We start from the raw sequence: 18,665 nt of genomic DNA, 5'->3' as shown, positions 1-18,665 counted from the left end.
CCAGTCGCTCAGGTGCGTTTGTTGCATTGCCCCGCCAGTCGCTCAGGTGCGTTTGTTGCATTGCACCGCCAGTCGCTCAGGTGCGTTTGTTGCATTGCACCGCCAGTCGCTCAGGTGCGTTTGTTGCATTGCACCGCCAGTCGCGCAGGTGCGTTTGTTGCCGTGCCCCGCCAGTCGCTCAGGTGCGTTTGTTGCATTGCACCGCCAGTCGCTCAGGTGCGTTTGTTGCATTGCACCGCCAGTCGCTCAGGTGCGTTTGTTGCATTGCACCGCACACCGAGAGCCACCGACTGGGTGATTGATAATAAAACAGGGCAATCACCTGAAAGGCGTTCTTCACACGAGCAGCTGGTTGGACGAGGGCTTCAAACAGCATAGCCAATCATACTCGCCAGGGTTCGCCTGTGCACAGGAGGCGGAGACGCGGAAAAAGCAAATGTCGGAAACACCGCGCTGAGGTCAGTTCTGTTTGTTGTGTTGTAAACTGTTTTGTTTTGTTGCTGCATGTTGTATAGTCGTGGCTTACATTACACTTAACGTCGTAAATGTAATGTTTTAAAAACACACCATTCTGCCAGGTTTGCCACGCTTTATTACTTAGATCGATATCGAATTATATAGGGAATGAAGTGTGCCGTTTATAAGACATTATGAACATATTTACAAAAAAGCTAGCGAAATAGAATGCAATGTAAACGGCGAGTTGTTTCATCTCGCTCACGCCGAATCGTTGGCTTCACAAGCGGCCAAACATAAGCAAAAACACCCGCTGAAGAACAATAGGGCCCGGCAGGGAACACCACGTTCATTCAGGCAATTTCTCTCATGGGCTACATTATTATTATTATTATTATTATTATTATTATTAATAATAATAATAATAATAATAATAATAATAATAATAATAATAACACCGGGGGCCGCTTTTTCAGAACTGTGGAGAACAGTGATCCCGGTTTTATAATCGTATATTTTGTGATCAAGATTCGTTTTAAAATACTGCATTTTGTAATCGTGATTGTTTGTAATCTGAATAAATGTAATCCAGGAGTGACATTTTATTTCCTAGGATATTATATATATATATATATATATATATATATATATATATATATATATATACACACATAATGTATTACATGTGTGTGTCTGTGACAGTCTTTGTGTTACACTGTCAGTGCTACACGATTGCTCGTGATAAAACGAGCATTATTTTGAAAGATGAAGTCAGCCAGCTGAGAATTCTCGGGATTTTTTTTTTATTATTTTTTTTTACATTTAAAACCTCCCAAAAAAACCCCAAAAAAAAGCTTATCATTTTCATCATTCTGAGATTCTGATCTTGATCTCTGAAAAATGTTGGTTTCGCTAGTGAACTCAGCTGTAGGTGTAACACTCATTCTGATCCCTGTTGGCGCAAGGAAGTACGGTTTCCTGTCCATGCTGGTTGATGACAGTAACGCTATTTGTGATCCTCAGTGGACAAAAAAGAACGTTAATTTCTGAGAATTAGTTAGCTATGCAGAAGGATAGCCTATATATTTGGTAAAAGTAAATAAATACATTAACTACTTAAATAAATTTGTATATAAATGAGTACATAAACACTCATTTTAATACTGTATGAAACAAAAATAAATACTCAACAGTTCTTGTTCAATTGTATATTAGTGGAGATTTTTGTACATAAAGGTGCTTTTATATATTTTTACTTTTTAAATTAAGAGACAGTCCAGTGCTGAACTTGAATGAGAAACTGCGGTTGTGACTGAGCGAGCGTGTGAGCTGTGCCAGAGAGAATGTGCAGTGAAAGTGCCAAGACTAAAATGTAGGGTTATTATTTTGGTGCTGTGAATTCCGGCCCCTGACAGGAATTCTCTGTAGCTTCAAATAAAACAAATATTTTGAGAATTCAACACCGTCTCTCTGAGTACTATTTCCTGAACATGAAAATGTTACAGTGTACTAAATTAATGGATCAAGCTTATTGTGATAGTTTGCAAAATCAGAAGAAGGCTTTCAGTACAATCGGGGTAATACATAATAATTATTTACAACATCTTGTTTGTCTCTTTACTTGTTAAAAACTGTAACTTTACTGCTATACTACTTACACTTGTTGTAAAAAGGAAGCGTGAAAGCTAGGGCGTCTGCATTGGAAGCATGTCTTGGGTTGGAGTCCCACACAGGGTTTATATTGCAAACAAGTCAGCTGGGCTTGTTTCTGTTTCGATTTTACTCTTTATATCCTGACTTCAGCATATACAAAGTCCACTGCATTTGATCTTCATTGTATTCTCTCCGATCCGCTTTTGAAGACCATCCATTGCTGATTACTTCCTTCAGGGTTGCAATTATATTTGTTAAAACGTGTGTCTGGCTGGGTGTCCGTTTTACCTCGTTTAGGCACAGGGCTTTAATAGGAGTATGTTGGGGAGAATAGCGCATGCAGGAAGTTCCTCAACCCGGTCCACCGCACTGTCAAAGCCTCAGAGGAACACTCGTACTGTGATTGACGAGGTGAATTCATTGAAATAGTGTACAAATGCAATAAAAGAGGTTTGTAATAGATCTGTGTGTTAAAAAGCCTTGGTTGTTGCAACATTGAGGAGAATTTCATTTGAACTTATCCTGGTATTGTTTACAGCAGTTGAAGACTGAGTTAGGAAAGACTTGATGGAAGACCCGGGTGAAGCCCAGCGTGTTGCTGGCACCAGCCAGGCAGCACCTGCAGAATGTGTGGAAGAGGCTCCCTCTAGTGGTTCTACCAGACCAGGCGCTGCTCAAAAAAGGAAAAGGAACTCCACATCCAAAGATACTGTTAAGAGGACAAAGGTGAAAGTAAAGTCTGAGTCAGCACCCAAAGGGAAAAAGAAGAAAGCGCAAAGAAAGACAGCCAAGTGGAACGCTCCGAGATACACTATCCAAGAAACCGACAATGACATGCTGCTGCTCATCCCTGACGTGGACCAGTATGAAGTGCAGAGGAGGACTAAGAGGAGAGCGAGGAAAGTGACAAAGAGCAACACCAAGCGCTCCACAGCTCCAAAAACAACTGTGAAGTCTCAATGCAAGGCAGAAAGGAAGCGGGACGGTCCACCCTCTGCAGCCTTAGTGGGAGTGAAGCTGGAGGAACAGGGAAGCTGGGGGGTAAGACTTCCAGCTGAGATCCTGGTGCGGATTTTCCAAGTGGTGGTCAATCGAGATGGGGCTTTACCCTTTTTGTGCAGGTGAGAATCATTGCTTCAGAAAGATACGGGTCCAAGAAGGAGTGTACACTCCTCGACTCGTTTAACCAGAAGTCTTTTGTCATGTCTTTCAATGGCATTGATTTTTGTTTCTGAAACTTTGAACTATTCAAATTTATATTTAGTATTGCTGTTTTGTTATAATTGAGGGTTTAAAGTCATAGATGCGCCAGTAAACTAACGAGTTCTGATTTGATATCTTTTATGCCGAATATGTACACTAGATGCCCATTTTTTGCCAATGATGTTTTGTTACTAATGTTCACAGTGACTTTTTGGCTCCCAGAATGGAATAATATTGTTCTAGATTTTTTACATCACTGTTCCACCATCTTACTATGCCTTTCTCAGTTTTGGAAATGGAGTAGGCCAGTGCCAGTTTGACGTTATTCCATGGGTCAAAATACATCCCATTCCAAGGACAGTTAGAAGAGTCGTCCTCTTACCGAGACAAAAATTCACTTAGCATCTTGTATTGTGTAATGCTGTTGAAAGTCTTGTGTTGTAAATGCTTATCGCACAATATTTTAATACAAAGGTCCTTCTCTTATTATAATTCAAAGGTACACTACTTCTCTTAGTTGTTAGTAGTTATAACCTCTCTTGGAAACTTGAATTGATTTGGAGTTAAGAATTTTATATCTTTTACTAGATGACATATTTTGTTGTCATTAAAATTCATTTAACTGAAGATTTTGATGGTGGTGATCGCACTGTGTAATAGCACGTGGTTGAACCAGTGCAGGCACACATAGGACAGCCTCATAATCCCATAAGAAGTGCAAAGTGAGAGTGGAATCTGCTGTGAAACTTCTGTAGGAGGCCAGGAGTATGACGTAAAAGCTTGTTGTAGATCGGAGCAGGAACAGTACAGTTCTACTATTCACAATGCAGAGTGTGACAGACGAGGGTCAGTGAAATAGTGATGCTTAATGAACTTTTTAATTATGTAGTAGATACTGTACTTTACGGAACGCAGATTCTATCTGTGTAACAGTGTGAATGTAGATGTAGTGGGGATATAGTGTTTAAAAAGTCAAAAGGGATGCACATGCCCTTTACCATCAGTGTGCTGTTTACCCCTCATTTCTTCCGCCCCCTGCAGGGTCTCTCGGGTGTGCAGGCTATGGCACGGTGCTGCCTCCAGCCCGGTTCTGTGGCGCAGCACAACACTTGGTTTCTGCTGGACTGAACCAGGCAAGCAGCAGTTACTAAAAACACAAGTGAAGATCCAGAACACTGTAAGCTGGCTGGCCCAGAACAGGTTGGTGTTGAGCACAGACACGGTGTCTCATGGGAGATCATTTCACAGAACAGGTTGGTGTTGAGCACAGACACGGTGTATCATGGGAGATCATTCATTACACAGAACAGGTTGGTGTTGAGCACAGACACGGTGTATCATGGGAGATCATTTATTACATAGAACAGATTGGTGTTGAGCAGAGACACGGTGTGTCATGGGAGATCATTCATTACACAGAACAGGTTGGTGTTGAGCACAGACACGGTGTATCATGGGAGATCATTTCACAGAGCAGGTTGGTGTTGAGCAGAGACACGGTGTATCATGGGAGATCATTCATTACACAGAGCAGGTTGGTGTTGAGCACAGACACGGTGTATCATGGGAGATCATTTCACAGAGCAGGTTGGTGTTGAGCAGAGACACGGTGTATCATGGGAGATCATTCATTTCACAGAGCAGGTTGGTGTTGAGCACAGACACGGTGTATCATGGGAGATCATTCATTACACAGTACAGGTTGGTGTTGAGCTCAGACACGGTGTATGATGGGAGATCATTTCACAGAGCAGGTTGGTGTTGAGCAGAGACACGTTGTGTCATGTGAGATCATTCATTTCACAGAGCAGGTTGGTGTTGAGCACAGACACGGTGTATCATGGGAGATCATTCATTACACAGAACAGGTTGGTGTTGAGCAGAGACACTGTGTCATGTGAGATCATTCATTTCACAGAGCAGGTTGGTGTTGAGCAGAGACACAGTGTGTCATGGGAGATCATTCATTACACAGAACAGGTTGGTGTTGAGCAGAGACACGGGGTGTCATGTGAGATCATTCATTTCACAGAGCAGGTTGGTGTTGAGCACAGACACGGTGTATCATGGGAGATCATTTCACAGAGCAGGTTGGTGTTGAGCACAGACACGGTGTATGATGGGAGATCATTTCACAGAGCAGGTTGGTGTTGAGCAGAGACACAGTGTGTCATGTGAGATCATTCATTTCACAGAGCAGGTTGGTGTTGAGCAGAGACACGATGTGAGATCATTCATTTCACAGAGCAGGTTGGTGTTGAGAAGAGACACAGTGTATCATGTGAGATCATTCATTTCACAGAGCAGGTTGGTGTTGAGCAGAGACACAGTGTGTCATGTGAGATCATTCATTACACAGAACAGGTTGGTGTTGAGAAGAGACACAGGGTGTCATGTGAGATCATTCATTTCACAGAGCAGGCTGGTGTTGAGCACAGACATGGTGTATCATGGGAGATCATTTCACAGAGCAGGTTGGTGTTGAGCACAGACACGGTGTATCATGGGAGATCATTCATTACACAGAACAGGTTGGTGTTGAGCAGAGACACGGGGTGTCATGTGAGATCATTCATTTCACAGAGCAGGTTGGTGTTGAGCAGAGACACAGTGTGTCATGTGAGATCATTAATTTCTTCTAGAGCAGAAGTTCTAACATATTCACTTGTATTTTAAGGTTTTCTCAGCTCAGAGAGTTTGCCCTATGCCACTGGAAGCATCTTGTGAACTATACTGTACAGGTGGGTTGGAGCAGATCCTTTTTGTTGCATCTAACCCATTCTTTCAGTCCCTGTGAAACTCGAGGGTTGACACATTCTGATGATGCTACTTTTTCATGGGCAGCACCCTTCTCTTCTACGGCAAGGTGGGACTAAGTGGGGTTAGTAAGTGGGTTAGTACTTTGCAGCATTCTCATGTAAAGCACACTCATTCTAACCAATGCAAGGCTGGATATAATTCTCAGTTGGTCTTTCACCATTTAGCAAATAGCATCTAAATGATAGCACTTCTCTGTTCGTGATGGAGACATTCAGTTATGATTTCATGTTACAAACTGTATTGGTGTTGTGTGATTTGAATACTACATTGACAGTGTTTTCAAAGTATACAGGCTGTTAACATTTTTCATTTTAGACCATTTCTCAGTTCTGCCCGCATCTCACTTCACTCAAACTGCAGGACTGTGCAGGTGTGACATCAGAGGCTTTTCTGAGCCTTGCCAGTGGCTGCACCCAGCTGGCAAGCCTGAATCTGCAGCATTCACAGGTATGTACCTCATTATGTGTCCATCTTTTCCTGTATTGCCTATATTAGGAATGTGCTGATTTCTACTGTATATTACCATGCATTTGTAAAATATTCCCGAAGTCAGTCTATATTCAGCTTGTAGTATTCCATATTATTATTTATTTTCAAAGTGACCTGGGATATTGCTCATTCCTAAGGGGGTCCAAGGGCAAGAGGCAGCAAGTTTAAGCCAAATACAATATACAGTACAACCATACATACAAAACACAAGAAGCAAAAAAACATAGTTAAACTCAAACCATGGAAAGAGCCTTTACAACTGTGTGCTTTTAGGTTGTGGTTTTATGTTACATTACTTTCAAAAAAGTTGTCAAACTGCTTTGATTGTAAAACCTTGCAGTGATCTAAAGAGCTTATTTTAAATACAGCACCCAGTATTTTATTGAATTTAGTGATATTAACTGGGGGACAATAAGCAAGATTAACAGAGATGAATGGGGATAGAAGTTAAATCATGTTGCATCTTTTTCAGCAAATTAAATTAGGTGTTCAAAAAAAAAGGAATGTTCTACTCCAGACAGATCAAAGTTTCACGTTGTACTCCATACAGATCAGATTCACATTGTACTCCGTACAGATCAGATTCACATTGTACTCTACAGATCAGTTTCACATTGTACTCCGTACAGATCAGATACACATTGTACTCTACAGATCAGATACACATTTTACTCTACAGATCAGATACACATTGTACTCTACAGATCAGATACACATTGTACTCTACAGATCAGATTCACATTGTACTCTACAGATCAGATTCACGTTGTACTCCGTACAGATCAGATTCACATTGAATCTGATCTGTAGAGTACAATGTGAATCTGATCTGTAGAGTACACATTGTACTCCATACAGATCAGTTTCACATTGTACTGTACAGATCAGATTCACATTGTACTCCATACAGATCAGATTCACATTGTACTCTACAGATCAGATTCACATTGTACTCCATACAGATCAGATTCACATTGTACTCTACAGATCAGATTCACATTGTACTCCATATAGATCAGTTTCACATTCTACTCCATACAGATCAGATTCACATTGTACTCCATACAGATCAGATTCACATTGTACTTTACAGATCAGATTCACATTGTACTCCATACAGATCAGTTTCACATTGTACTCTACAGCTCAGTTTCACATTGTACCCTACAGCTCAGTTTCACACTGTACTCTACAGCTCAGTTTCACACTGTACTCTACAGCTCAGTTTCACACTGTACTCTACAGCTCAGTTTCACACTGTACTCTACAGCTCAGTTTCACACTGTACTCCATACAGATCACAGTTTCACATTCTACTCTACAGCTCAGTTTCACATTGTATTCCATACAGATCACAAAGTTTCACATTGTACCTTACAGCTCAGTTTCACATTGTACCCTACAGCTCAGTTTCACATTGTATTCCATACAGATCACAAAGTTTCACATTGTACCCTACAGCTCAGTTTCACATTGTACCCTACTGCTCAGTTTCACATTGTACCCTACAGCTCAGTTTCACATTGTATTCCATACAGCTCAGTTTCACATTGTATTCCATACAGATCAGTTTCACATTGTACCCTACAGCTCAGTTTCACATTGTACCCTACAGCTCAGTTTCACATTGTATTCCATACAGATCAGTTTCACATTGTACCCTACAGCTCAGTTTCACATTGTACCCTACAGCTCAGTTTCACACTGTACTCCATACAGATCAAAGTTTCACACTGTACTCTACAGCTCAGAGTTTCTCCTCATACTGAGACAGTGTTTCACATGTAATGATATCTCTGAGTTTTAGCTGTTATTCTCCTATTCTGACCAATTCATTTCAACATCTTAACCAGTCATATTTTCAGCTTTTAACACAGTAGGTTTGAGGCACAGATGCATACCTTTCAACCAGCAAGTGTGTATTATTATATAAGTCTGTTCATGCCGGATACTTCCAATATTTGATATTGATGCAAATCAAACTGTTTGTCTGCTCAGGCATTTAATTAAGAGAGCGCATATGAAAGAGGTACTTTCTGTAAAGAGTAAGAATGAAACTTGGCCACGTTGCTACCCGTTTTCAGTTGTTTGTTTGTACTCTTTCTCCATAGGTGCATATTCCAGACCTGATATCTTTTTTGGAAACGTACGGCGGTCGCATCAAGCAGCTTCACATCACCTTTAACAGCAGAGTAATGGCATTGATTAATGCAATTTCTGTAAGTTGTATTAATCGTATTCAGTTTATACACGACAGGCAGTTTAGAGGTGGTACCAAATGAACAGCATTTAGCAAAAGCTAAAGTTTCTAAGCACTCTAAACAAGACTTTTCTGGAGCTACTATAAGGGTGAGGGGATAGGTATTTTATAGGGGTGGGTATTGGGACTGAGGATCTGTATTGCAATATATTGCAATACTGAAGACTATATTGTGACATGTATTGCGATACATATTGGAATTCAACGCCAAATGGTGCTGGCGTTGATTTTTTGCTTCCAAAATCAATCTATTTATATAAACTGTGCTAGTTGTCATTTGTATGGACTTTAAAGTATTAGAATGTAATAAGACAAATTAAACTCTCATGAAATGCCCAGTTCCGAATTTATGTTGGCTCCTCTAAAGTAAGTGCATGCTAAGCAATGTTATAAACTACACCCACCCCTCGTTATATTGCACCCTCGCTATACTCGGATATAACTTGGTCCTGGAGTTGGCGCCTCATTTTTACATTCTAACTCGACTGCGCTTACTTAGCTGCACTATACATAGAACATTTCACTTTGAATTACTGTTCGTTTTGTTTTGTACTGCACATCAAACTAAAATAATCAGAATAATTAAAAACAAAGCATTATTATTGTACTGTTATCATATACACACACATTGCACAATAACACAAAGCAAATTAAATACACCGTGTAACAATTTTTTTTTTTTTTTTTGTTCCTGGGTAGTAAGTGTTATTTCCTAATTGCTTATGCCTCAAAAGTATAGAAAATGGCTATTCCCCACAAACTTTGCTTTTGTGACCAGGACAGTGATATTTTGAAATTTACCTATTTTCCAGAACGTTCCAGATAGATTCAGTGCTGAGTAAACTTGGAGTAACTTCTAGAACTTTCCAGTAATATAAATAGTAGTATAAATACAGGGGCCTTAAGCCCACCAGTTCAGTTTAGTTCCAGCTGTCTAAGTGGATACATATCTGCATTTTTCTGAGATGGCATCAAGAGGCTGCAATGGTGGCATTCCTGATCGGTCTCCAAGGCAGTTTTACCAAGTTTCCCTGCTATCTTTGCCTTTGGGACAGCAGGGACACCAAGGCGCACTACCACAGGTGGGACTGGCCACAGCGGACCGAGTTCTCTGTGGGGAGGAACAACGTCAAGTGGGAGCCACTGGTGGACCCCCGGAAGGTGCTGATGCCACCACTGCACATCAAATTGGGCCTTATGAAACAATTTGTCAGAGCTCAAGTACCTTCAAGACTTCTTCCCTAAGCTGTCTGAGGCAAAGGTCAAAGCCGGTTTCTTCGTCGGACGACAGATAAAGAAGATCCTGGAGTGCAATGAATTCCCCAAGAAGCTCACTAGTAAGGAGAAAGTGGCTTGGAACAGCTTTGTCGCAGTGGTTCGGGGCTTCCTGGGCAATCACAAGGCCGAAAACTATGTGGAGCTGGTTGAGACTCTGGTGAAGAACTATGGCACAATGGGCTGTAGGATGTCCCTCAAAGTCCATATCCTTGATGCTCATCTTGATAAATTCAAGGAGAACATGGGAGCGTACTCGGAGGAGCAAGGCGAGCGCTTCCACCAAGATATACTGGACTTTGAACACCGCTACCAAGGACAGTATAATGAGAATATGATGGGAGACTACATTTGGGGGCTGATTTGTAAAAGTGATTTACAGTATAATCATAAATCTCGAAAAACTGCTCACTTCTAAATCTTTTGTAGTCATTTTTGTATTACTTTAGTATAAATACATGTTAATTTGGATTCATATGTTGTTTTTTTCTGACTTTATGTGAACGAAAAGACACAAATTCGCCCTTTTTCTCATTGGAAATAGGTAAATTTCAAAATATCACTGTCCTGGTCACAAAAGCAAAGTTTGTGGGGAATAATAGCCATTTTCTATACTTTTGAGGCATAAGCAATTAGGAAATAACACTTACTACCCAGGAACAAAAATTGTGTTACATAGTGTTATCAACTTGATGAAGCTTTTTTCTTTTTTTTTTTTTTTTTTTTTTTTTTTTTTTTTTTTTAAGCAGTGCAGTAACAAAAGTGACAGGGACAGTGACATCGGCTCCCAAGCAAGCCTCCTGTGTTTCGAAAAGGATTTTTTCAATGCAGCGGTTTGGGCATTTGACAAAGGAGAGGAAGATTTATTAAACTAATTGGAGACTGACGTTGTTGAGAAGCAATTGCCTACTGCAGTACGATTTAAAACGGCGTGATGCTTTTTATACGAAAAAGCGGTTTGGGTAGAGGATTTAACTGGACACTGACGCTCCTGATAAAATAGGGGAGTGGTTGTATAGTATTTATTTGTTAGCCTATTTGTTTTTCTATGGGTCTCTCACTGTATCGCAGCCCTCGATTTTATATAGAGGATTTGTATTGGACCCTGACACTCGTGATATATCGAGTGGGTGCTGGATGTATTTGTGTATCTGCTTTGCTTGATTTATATAGCGGATTTGTATTGGACCCTGACACTAGTGATATATCGAGTGGGTGCTGGATGTATTTGTGTATCTGCTTTGCTTGATTTATATAGCGGATTTGTATTGGACCCTGACACTCGTGATATATCGAGTGGGTGCTGGATGTATTTGTGTATCTGCTTTGCTTGATTTATATAGCGGATTTGTATTGGACCCTGACACTAGTGATATATCGAGTGGGTGCTGGATGTGTTTGTGTATCTGCTTTGCTTGATTTATATAGAGGATTTGTATTGGACCCTGACACTCGTGATATATCGAGTGGGTGCTGGATGTGTTTGTGTATCTGCTTTGCTTGATTTATATAGAGGATTTGTATTGGACCCTGACACTCGTGATATATCGAGTGGGTGCTGGATGTGTTTGTGTATCTGCTTTGCTTGATTTATATAGCGGATTTGTATTGGACCCTGACACTCGTGATATATCGAGTGGGTGCTGGATGTGTTTGTGTATCTGCTTTGCTTGATTTATATAGCGGATTTGTATTGGACCCTGACACTCGTGATATATCGAGTGGGTGCTGGATGTATTTGTGTATCTTGACACTCGTGATATATCGAGTGGGTGCTGGATGTATTTGTGTATCTGCTTTGCTTGTTTTTTTTCGCAACTTACAGTACCAGAACTGCTGTGAGTTTTTTTTTTTTTTTTTTTTTTTTTTCCTGATGGATCAAATGCGGTAGAGCCAAGGAAAAAAAAGATATTAAGAATATAATGTAAAATTATTGTCCATAACTGTAGGCAGATAGTCTTTAAAAATAAATGTAAAAACAATAAAAATTGCACTGATACAGTTAAATTGGTGACAAATAAAAAATAACTGAGCAATTATGTGATTCGTAATTTTATTGGATGCAGAGCTCCAGAATAAGGACCGGGGGGAGGGGCAACATGATAAACTATACAGGGCATCGTGGTGATTGAAGACAGGGGGAGGATGTGATATACTATACAGGGCATTGTGGTGATTGAAGACAGGGGAAGGATGTGATATACTATACAGGGCATCGTGGGGATTGAAGATGGGGGGAGGGTATTTTATAGTCACAACAACACGTGGGGGATAATAAAATGGGTAGGTTTTTGAAATATATATATATATATATATATAAAATAATATATATATATATATATATATATATATATATATATATATATATTTTTTTTTTTTTTTTTTTTTTTTTTAAAGAAAGGATGCTGTGGACTTAATGTCGACGACCTCTATCTGTTATTTAAAACATTCTCTGAGAGTAGTCGAATGTGAGACGTATCTTGGCACAAACTGGCTGTCCAAAACTGCAGGTAGGAGTAACGTAAGATATAGATGAGCAAAAAAGAAGTGTCTCATGAAATGACATTGTAATGTTCTGTATCCCGGGTACTATTAAATTCTATGCAGACGTTTAATTCATATTCACTGCTGTGCTTTGTCTGAACTAAGCTCTCCCCAGTAAAGTATTTCTTCATAAAGACCAGAGACCTGCTCTGTAAAGCCCTGTGTGCTGCTCCTCCACTTGCAGGTCCTCCGTCTCCTGAATCAGACCTGGCTGCCCAAGGTGGTCCGCGGGGCTGCTGTCTTCCAATCAGGGTTTCCCCAGCTTGAAGAGCTGTGCCTGGCCACTTCTTCCTCATCCTCTGTGGAAGAGCAGGTTCTGCACAGGCTGCTCCATGGCTCTCCCCGCCTGCGAGTCCTGGACCTGCGAGGCTGCTACCGGGTCACCCCTGCGGGCCTTTCCACGCTGCCCTGCAAAGGTGGGTGCACTGTGGCACTGGAGTTGCAAAGGACCCCCGGGGCCGCCATAGGGGTTATTTTAAAGCAATTGTAACTAACAAAATAATTAAATAAATCTTCCCCATTTTGAACTTCCCATTTTAGCTGTATAGGTCTCAAATGTGCAGTTTTTAAAGAGTTAAATTGAATAGCAAATCATGTATTTTCATTTTAAAATGTTGATACACCAAGTTCCCAGTTTGCAATGTATAAAAAGGCCATTACAAATGTACAAATAACACAATAAAACATGTCTGCATGTGCTGCTGGGCCAGTCTTTAAAGAAAGGGGGTTGATCAGGAGTTTCCTGGCTCAGCCACTGTGTATGCGTGTGCGTGACCCTGAGCAAGTCACTTAACCTCCTTGTGCACTGTCCTTCGGGTGAGATGTAAAACAAACAAGGTCCTATTGGAAGTGACTCTGCAAGAGTCTGCTAAATTACGACATTATTATTATTATTATTATTATTATTATTATTATTATTATTATTAGTTATAATTATTATTAATATGTGGTTCAGACTTAGTCAGCAGCATACAGAGATATACAAACCGAATACAAAAGACGTATTTATTTGTTAATATGAACTGAAGGAGTAGCATTGGCAGCAGGTACAGAGTCAATCCCCAGTAGAATCTTTAAAACCAGAGAAGGAAAGATGATGATAAATTGATATGCAAATGATAATTCCTCTTGAACAGAACGGGAGCGTGTAAACTAGAGCCAGCGAGAGTGCTCTCTACCAGAGAAAGCCTTTAAAAACCTTAGCGATGAAAAAGCCAGGTTCACAGGAGAGAGCCAGCCTAGTAGTATGTATAAACATGTGACAGTGATGTGTCAAACGAGAGCAAAGGGGACTGCTTACATGCCTGATCCCGGGATGTGGAAGTCGTATGTCTTTGGATGATGTGTGACAGTAGCTAACAAAATAATTCCCCAGATCTGCCCGGTTTTGCATTCCCGTTGTGGAGTTTTGAAAGGGACATGTTGCAAACGCGTTTTTTCATTCTAAAGAAAGCTTCCATTGTGTTCCACTTGCACCCCCTAGGACACGTCCTCCCATTGGCCGAGTGAGCATAAAGCAAGCCTTGCAGGAAGATTGTTTTCAACCCAGAATCCTGTTTTAAAATAAAACCGATTTTCTTTAAAAACATCACGTTTCAGGCGTGTAATAAATGGATGTGCACAAAAGGAATCGTGGAATTATTTTGTTAGCTACAATTTCAGATATTTCAGTGACAATGCTAGCAGTTAATGGCTTTTTACGTCTTGTAATTAAATATTTACTTACTTTCCTGAGGTTTTCACTAGTCAGAGTACAGTGACACTGCACTGGTGAGCCCCGAACAGGGCAACATGTGCCTGCAGCTGCTGTACTCTGACTTTTAAATGCTGTGAATGTAGAAGCCTTTTGGTAACTTGCACACGATTTGATTGGCTCTTGTAATGCTGACATTTGAATAGCCTGATTACCCATGTGTTGTAATTGAAACTTACTCCAGACTGTGACCAGGATGCAGCAGTTTATATGAAACTTGTATATATTCTGAATTAGCAAAAAAAAAGCAAAGTAGTAGTAGTAGTAAACAATAAAAGGAGCCCATTAGTAGTGTGGGTAACGCTAATATAGGGAAGGATTTAAAGCATCTTTGAAAACTTAACAAAACCTGCCCCTGGTTACAGAGCTGGAATGTCTGTATTTGGGGCTCTACTGCAGCAGTAACAACCTGACATTGCCTAAGGAAGGGAGCCACCTGCTGACAGGGCAGTGGAAGTGCACCCTGCTGGAGCTGGATCTCAGGGGCCAGGCCTTCTCTGAGGAGGACCTGGAGATTGCCATGACAAAGCTGACAGGGGGTGAAGGTAGTAGCCCATTGCGCTCTCTTAACCTGGAAGGGACCAAGGTTCCTCTCAGTGCACTCAGGTAGGAGAACATTTACTGTTTTATGGGTCATTTTTGGTTGTTTATGCACCTTTAAATAGTTTAAGTCTTTTATTTCAAGTAAATGTCTTGTAGTCGTTTTGTAAATACAGTGTTTAGTATTACTCCTGTTAACGTCCCCTTCAGCCTACTGTGACCACATTGAAACGTCATGACCAAAGTACAATGCAATGTGTGGACAAGGTCCTGCTGATGTCTCGGGTTAAATACCACACACACGTTTCTGTCTTTCAAACCGTTTCCACCTCACTTAATATCGCTTTGGGGAAATAAAAACTTACCATTAGAAGATGTATATGTTGTAAATTGCGGCATGCTAATGACCTATTCCCATTCTACACTGTGCTTGTACAATATAGCATACATAACACTGCAATTTAAAAGCTTTCTTCTGCTCTTGCTGATTGAGATGCACACAACTATAATCATGACAATACCCAGATTTCAAGTTCCACACCAAAGGCAAGCATGTTTGTTTGGGGTTTTAAACGATTCTTTTGCCAGGTTATAGATGAGCTCCTGATAGTCAGCTCTGCTTATTGTTCATATTTTCACTTTTTAAAGTGATATTGAAAGGGTGTGACTGTATATGAAAGTGAGGGTCCCTTAGTCATATGTGTCATACAGAGTTCTAGGTTGTGTTGACAGATACATACACCTAGAAACAGGCAAACTAATCTGTTTTTGTTTCAATCAAGAATATATTTTAAACCCCTTGTACATAATCTTCTCTCTGTTAGCTTTGTGTTGATTTAGAGTCTATGACACTGTCTCTTGAAATTAGTCCCTTCACGGTACATAGGACACTGCTTGAGCCACTAGCATGCTCGCTCAGATAACTGCCTTTCACATAACTATACAGATTCGTCTCCTTCTCTTAGACTGGTTATCACCCTGTGCCCTCGGCTCACATACCTCAACCTAACATCCTGCTGATCTCTTCTCTTAGACTGGTTATCACCCTGTGCCCTCGGCTCACATACCTCAACCTAACATCCTGCTGATCTCTTCTCTTAGACTGGTTATCACCCTGTGCCCTCGGCTCACATACCTCAACCTAACATCCTGCCGATATCTTCCCCGTGGGCTGAAAAGGGTCTATCGAGGGCAGGAAGACATCCAGCTGCTGTATGACAGGCTGCTAAAAAGCACACAGGTAGATCTGGATGACTGAGTGAACTACATTGAGGACAGTGGCAGCCAGTGACCCATCCATCCTGAAGTATGAAGACCTGAGAGCTGAACAAAGTAATTTAGGTGTAGCACCTGATGCAGCACGACGTTGGCTGGGCTGAGGCTCTGGTGAACCCTCCTTTTCCCAAGACTCCTGTTATCAAACTACTGGATTCTTTGCTTTAATGAAATAATTGGACATTGACCAGGTGATTGATTCAACATTTGGTAGATTGCGACTATCAGTCCTGGGAAAACAAGACCGAAGTGGATATTCATTAAGAAAAAAAATTGTAAAATCTGTTTTAACAATGAGACTGTATAGCCAGAATGTTTTGTTATTGGATTTTATTTCTCTCTATGTTACTATAATTTGAAAGGAAATAAGAAGTAAACCAATAAAAATTTGAAAACTGATGGAATATATATAGGTTTTATAAAATTTGCTTGTGTTTTTTTGTTTAAAAAAAAAAAAAAAACTATGCTGTTATGAAACTTACTGTGGTGACATTTTTGCTAATAAAAAAATGCTGTCAAGTTTGTGTTTTATTGGTCCTTAAAAATCACTTTTCTTGTTTTATATAAAATACTGTTTTGATGAAAGTAAAAGGCCCTTCTCTAATAATGTTTCAGCTACAATTGAAACATACAGTGGCTTGCAAAAGTATTCAGACCTCTGACCAATTCTCTCATATTACCAAATTACAAATGGTACATTGAAATTTCATTCTGTTTGATATTTTATTTTTAAACACTGAATCAATTATTGTAAGGTGACATTGGTTTTATGTTGGGAAATATTTTTTAAGAAAAATAAAAAACTGAAATATCTTGCTTGCATAAGTATTCAACCCCTGTGCTGTGGAAGCTCACAGTTTGCACCGATGAAAGAAATTGCCCTAACAAGGACACAATTACCTTACCATTGGCCTCCAACTGTGAACCATTAAAGTTGCTGTCACATTTTCTGGATAAAAACCCCAATGTTGAAGGATCAGTGGTAAGGCTGTGAATCTGAAGGAAAATGAAGACCAAAGAGCATTCTACAGAAGTTAGAGATAAAGTAATACAAATGCATAGATTAGGGAAAGGGTACAAAATAATATCCAAGTGTTTGGATATCCCAGTGAGCACAGTTGGATCAATAATCAGGAAGTGGAAGCTGCATCACACCACCCAGGCACTGCCAAGAAATGTCCGTCCCTCAAAACTCAGCACTCAAACAAGAAGGAGACTTGTGAGAGAAGCCACAGGGAGGCCAACAATCACTTTGAAGGCGCTACAGAGTTCAATGGCTGGGAGTGGAGTAATGGTGCACCAGTCAACCATATCAAGAGCTCTGCATAACACCGGCCTGTATGGGAGGGTGGCAAGAAAGAAGCCGTTACTCAAAAAGTACCATCTGAAAGCACGTCTGGAGTTTGCCAGAAAGCATGAGAGTAACCCAGCTGCGATGTGGGAAAAGGTTTTGTGGTCAGATGAGACCAAGATGGAGCTTTTTGGCCAAAACTCAAAGCGCTATGTGTGGCGCAAACCTAACACTGCCCATGCCTCAAGACAGACCATCCCTACAGTGAAGTATGGTGGTGGCAGCATCATGCTGTGGGGATGCTTCTCATCAGCAGGGACTGGGCATCTTGTTACAATTGAAGGAAGAATGGATGGAGCAAAATACAGGAAAATACTGCAAGAGAATCTGCTTCAGTCTGCTAAAAAACTGAAGCTTGGGAGGAAATTCACCTTTCAGCAGGACAATGATCCCAAGCACAAGGCCAAAGCAACATTGGAGTGGCTCAAGAACAAAAAGGTGAATGTCCTACAGTGGCCCAGTCAAAGTCCTGATCTCAATCCCATTGAGAATCTGTACACTATTTGAAAATTGCGGTCCACAAGCGTCGTCCAACCAACTTGAACAACCTGGAGCAAATCTGCCAAGAAGAATGGGCCAAAATCACTCCGACACTGTGTGCAGAGCTGGTACATACTTACCCCAAAAGACTTAAAGCTGTTATTGCAGCGAAAGGTGGCTCTACCAAATATTAATGTGTGGGGGTTGAATACTTATGCAAGCAAGATATTTCAGTTTTTTATTTTTCTTAAAAATATTTCCCAACATAAAACCAATGCCACCTTACAATAATTGATTTTGAGTTTAGGTGTTTTAAAAAAAAATATCGAACAGAACGAAATTTCAATGTACCATTTGTAATTCAGTAATATGAGAGAATTGGTCAGGGGTCTGAATACTTTTGCAAGGCACTGTATCTTCTTCCTTTATAGAGGAAATGATACTATAACTTTACACCCTCACTACGCTGCTCTTTATCCATCCATGGAAGCATCTGCGATCTGTTAATCTGCACCTCACTTAAACTGAGGTCGTGCTATCATTCCTGAAGAAAAACACTTTGAAGT

At 40.5% G+C, this 18,665-nt stretch overlaps 1 protein-coding gene across 4 annotated transcripts; it reads left to right on the top strand.

Moving 5' to 3' along the window:
- The first annotated feature begins 373 nt into the window (after positions 1-373).
- On the top strand, positions 374-16,912 carry fbxl6 (F-box and leucine-rich repeat protein 6). Of its 4 annotated transcripts, none has more exons than XM_041249266.1 (9): positions 374-458; positions 2,648-3,230; positions 4,354-4,512; positions 5,990-6,053; positions 6,493-6,579; positions 8,733-8,840; positions 12,885-13,116; positions 14,819-15,059; positions 16,095-16,912. In XM_041249266.1, exons 2-9 carry the CDS (start codon positions 2,677-2,679, stop codon positions 16,249-16,251), a joined length of 1,602 nt encoding a protein of 533 aa, XP_041105200.1. In that variant the 5' UTR covers positions 374-458; positions 2,648-2,676; the 3' UTR covers positions 16,252-16,912. The 4 variants fall into 4 exon arrangements, with proteins under 4 accessions (XP_041105200.1, XP_041105198.1, XP_041105201.1 ...); XM_041249264.1 differs by having other exon boundaries at positions 375-458; positions 6,448-6,579; positions 16,095-16,911; XM_041249267.1 differs by lacking the exon at positions 16,095-16,912 and adding an exon at positions 15,959-16,086 and having other exon boundaries at positions 375-458; positions 6,448-6,579.
- The last annotated feature ends 1,753 nt before the right edge of the window (positions 16,913-18,665 follow it).

Source organism: Polyodon spathula, chromosome 4, assembly GCF_017654505.1.
Source record: "Polyodon spathula isolate WHYD16114869_AA chromosome 4, ASM1765450v1, whole genome shotgun sequence".
Lineage (NCBI taxonomy): Eukaryota > Metazoa > Chordata > Actinopteri > Acipenseriformes > Polyodontidae > Polyodon > Polyodon spathula.
The sequence above is the reverse complement of the archived record's forward strand: the minus strand, read 5'-3'. Positions and strand labels throughout refer to the sequence as shown.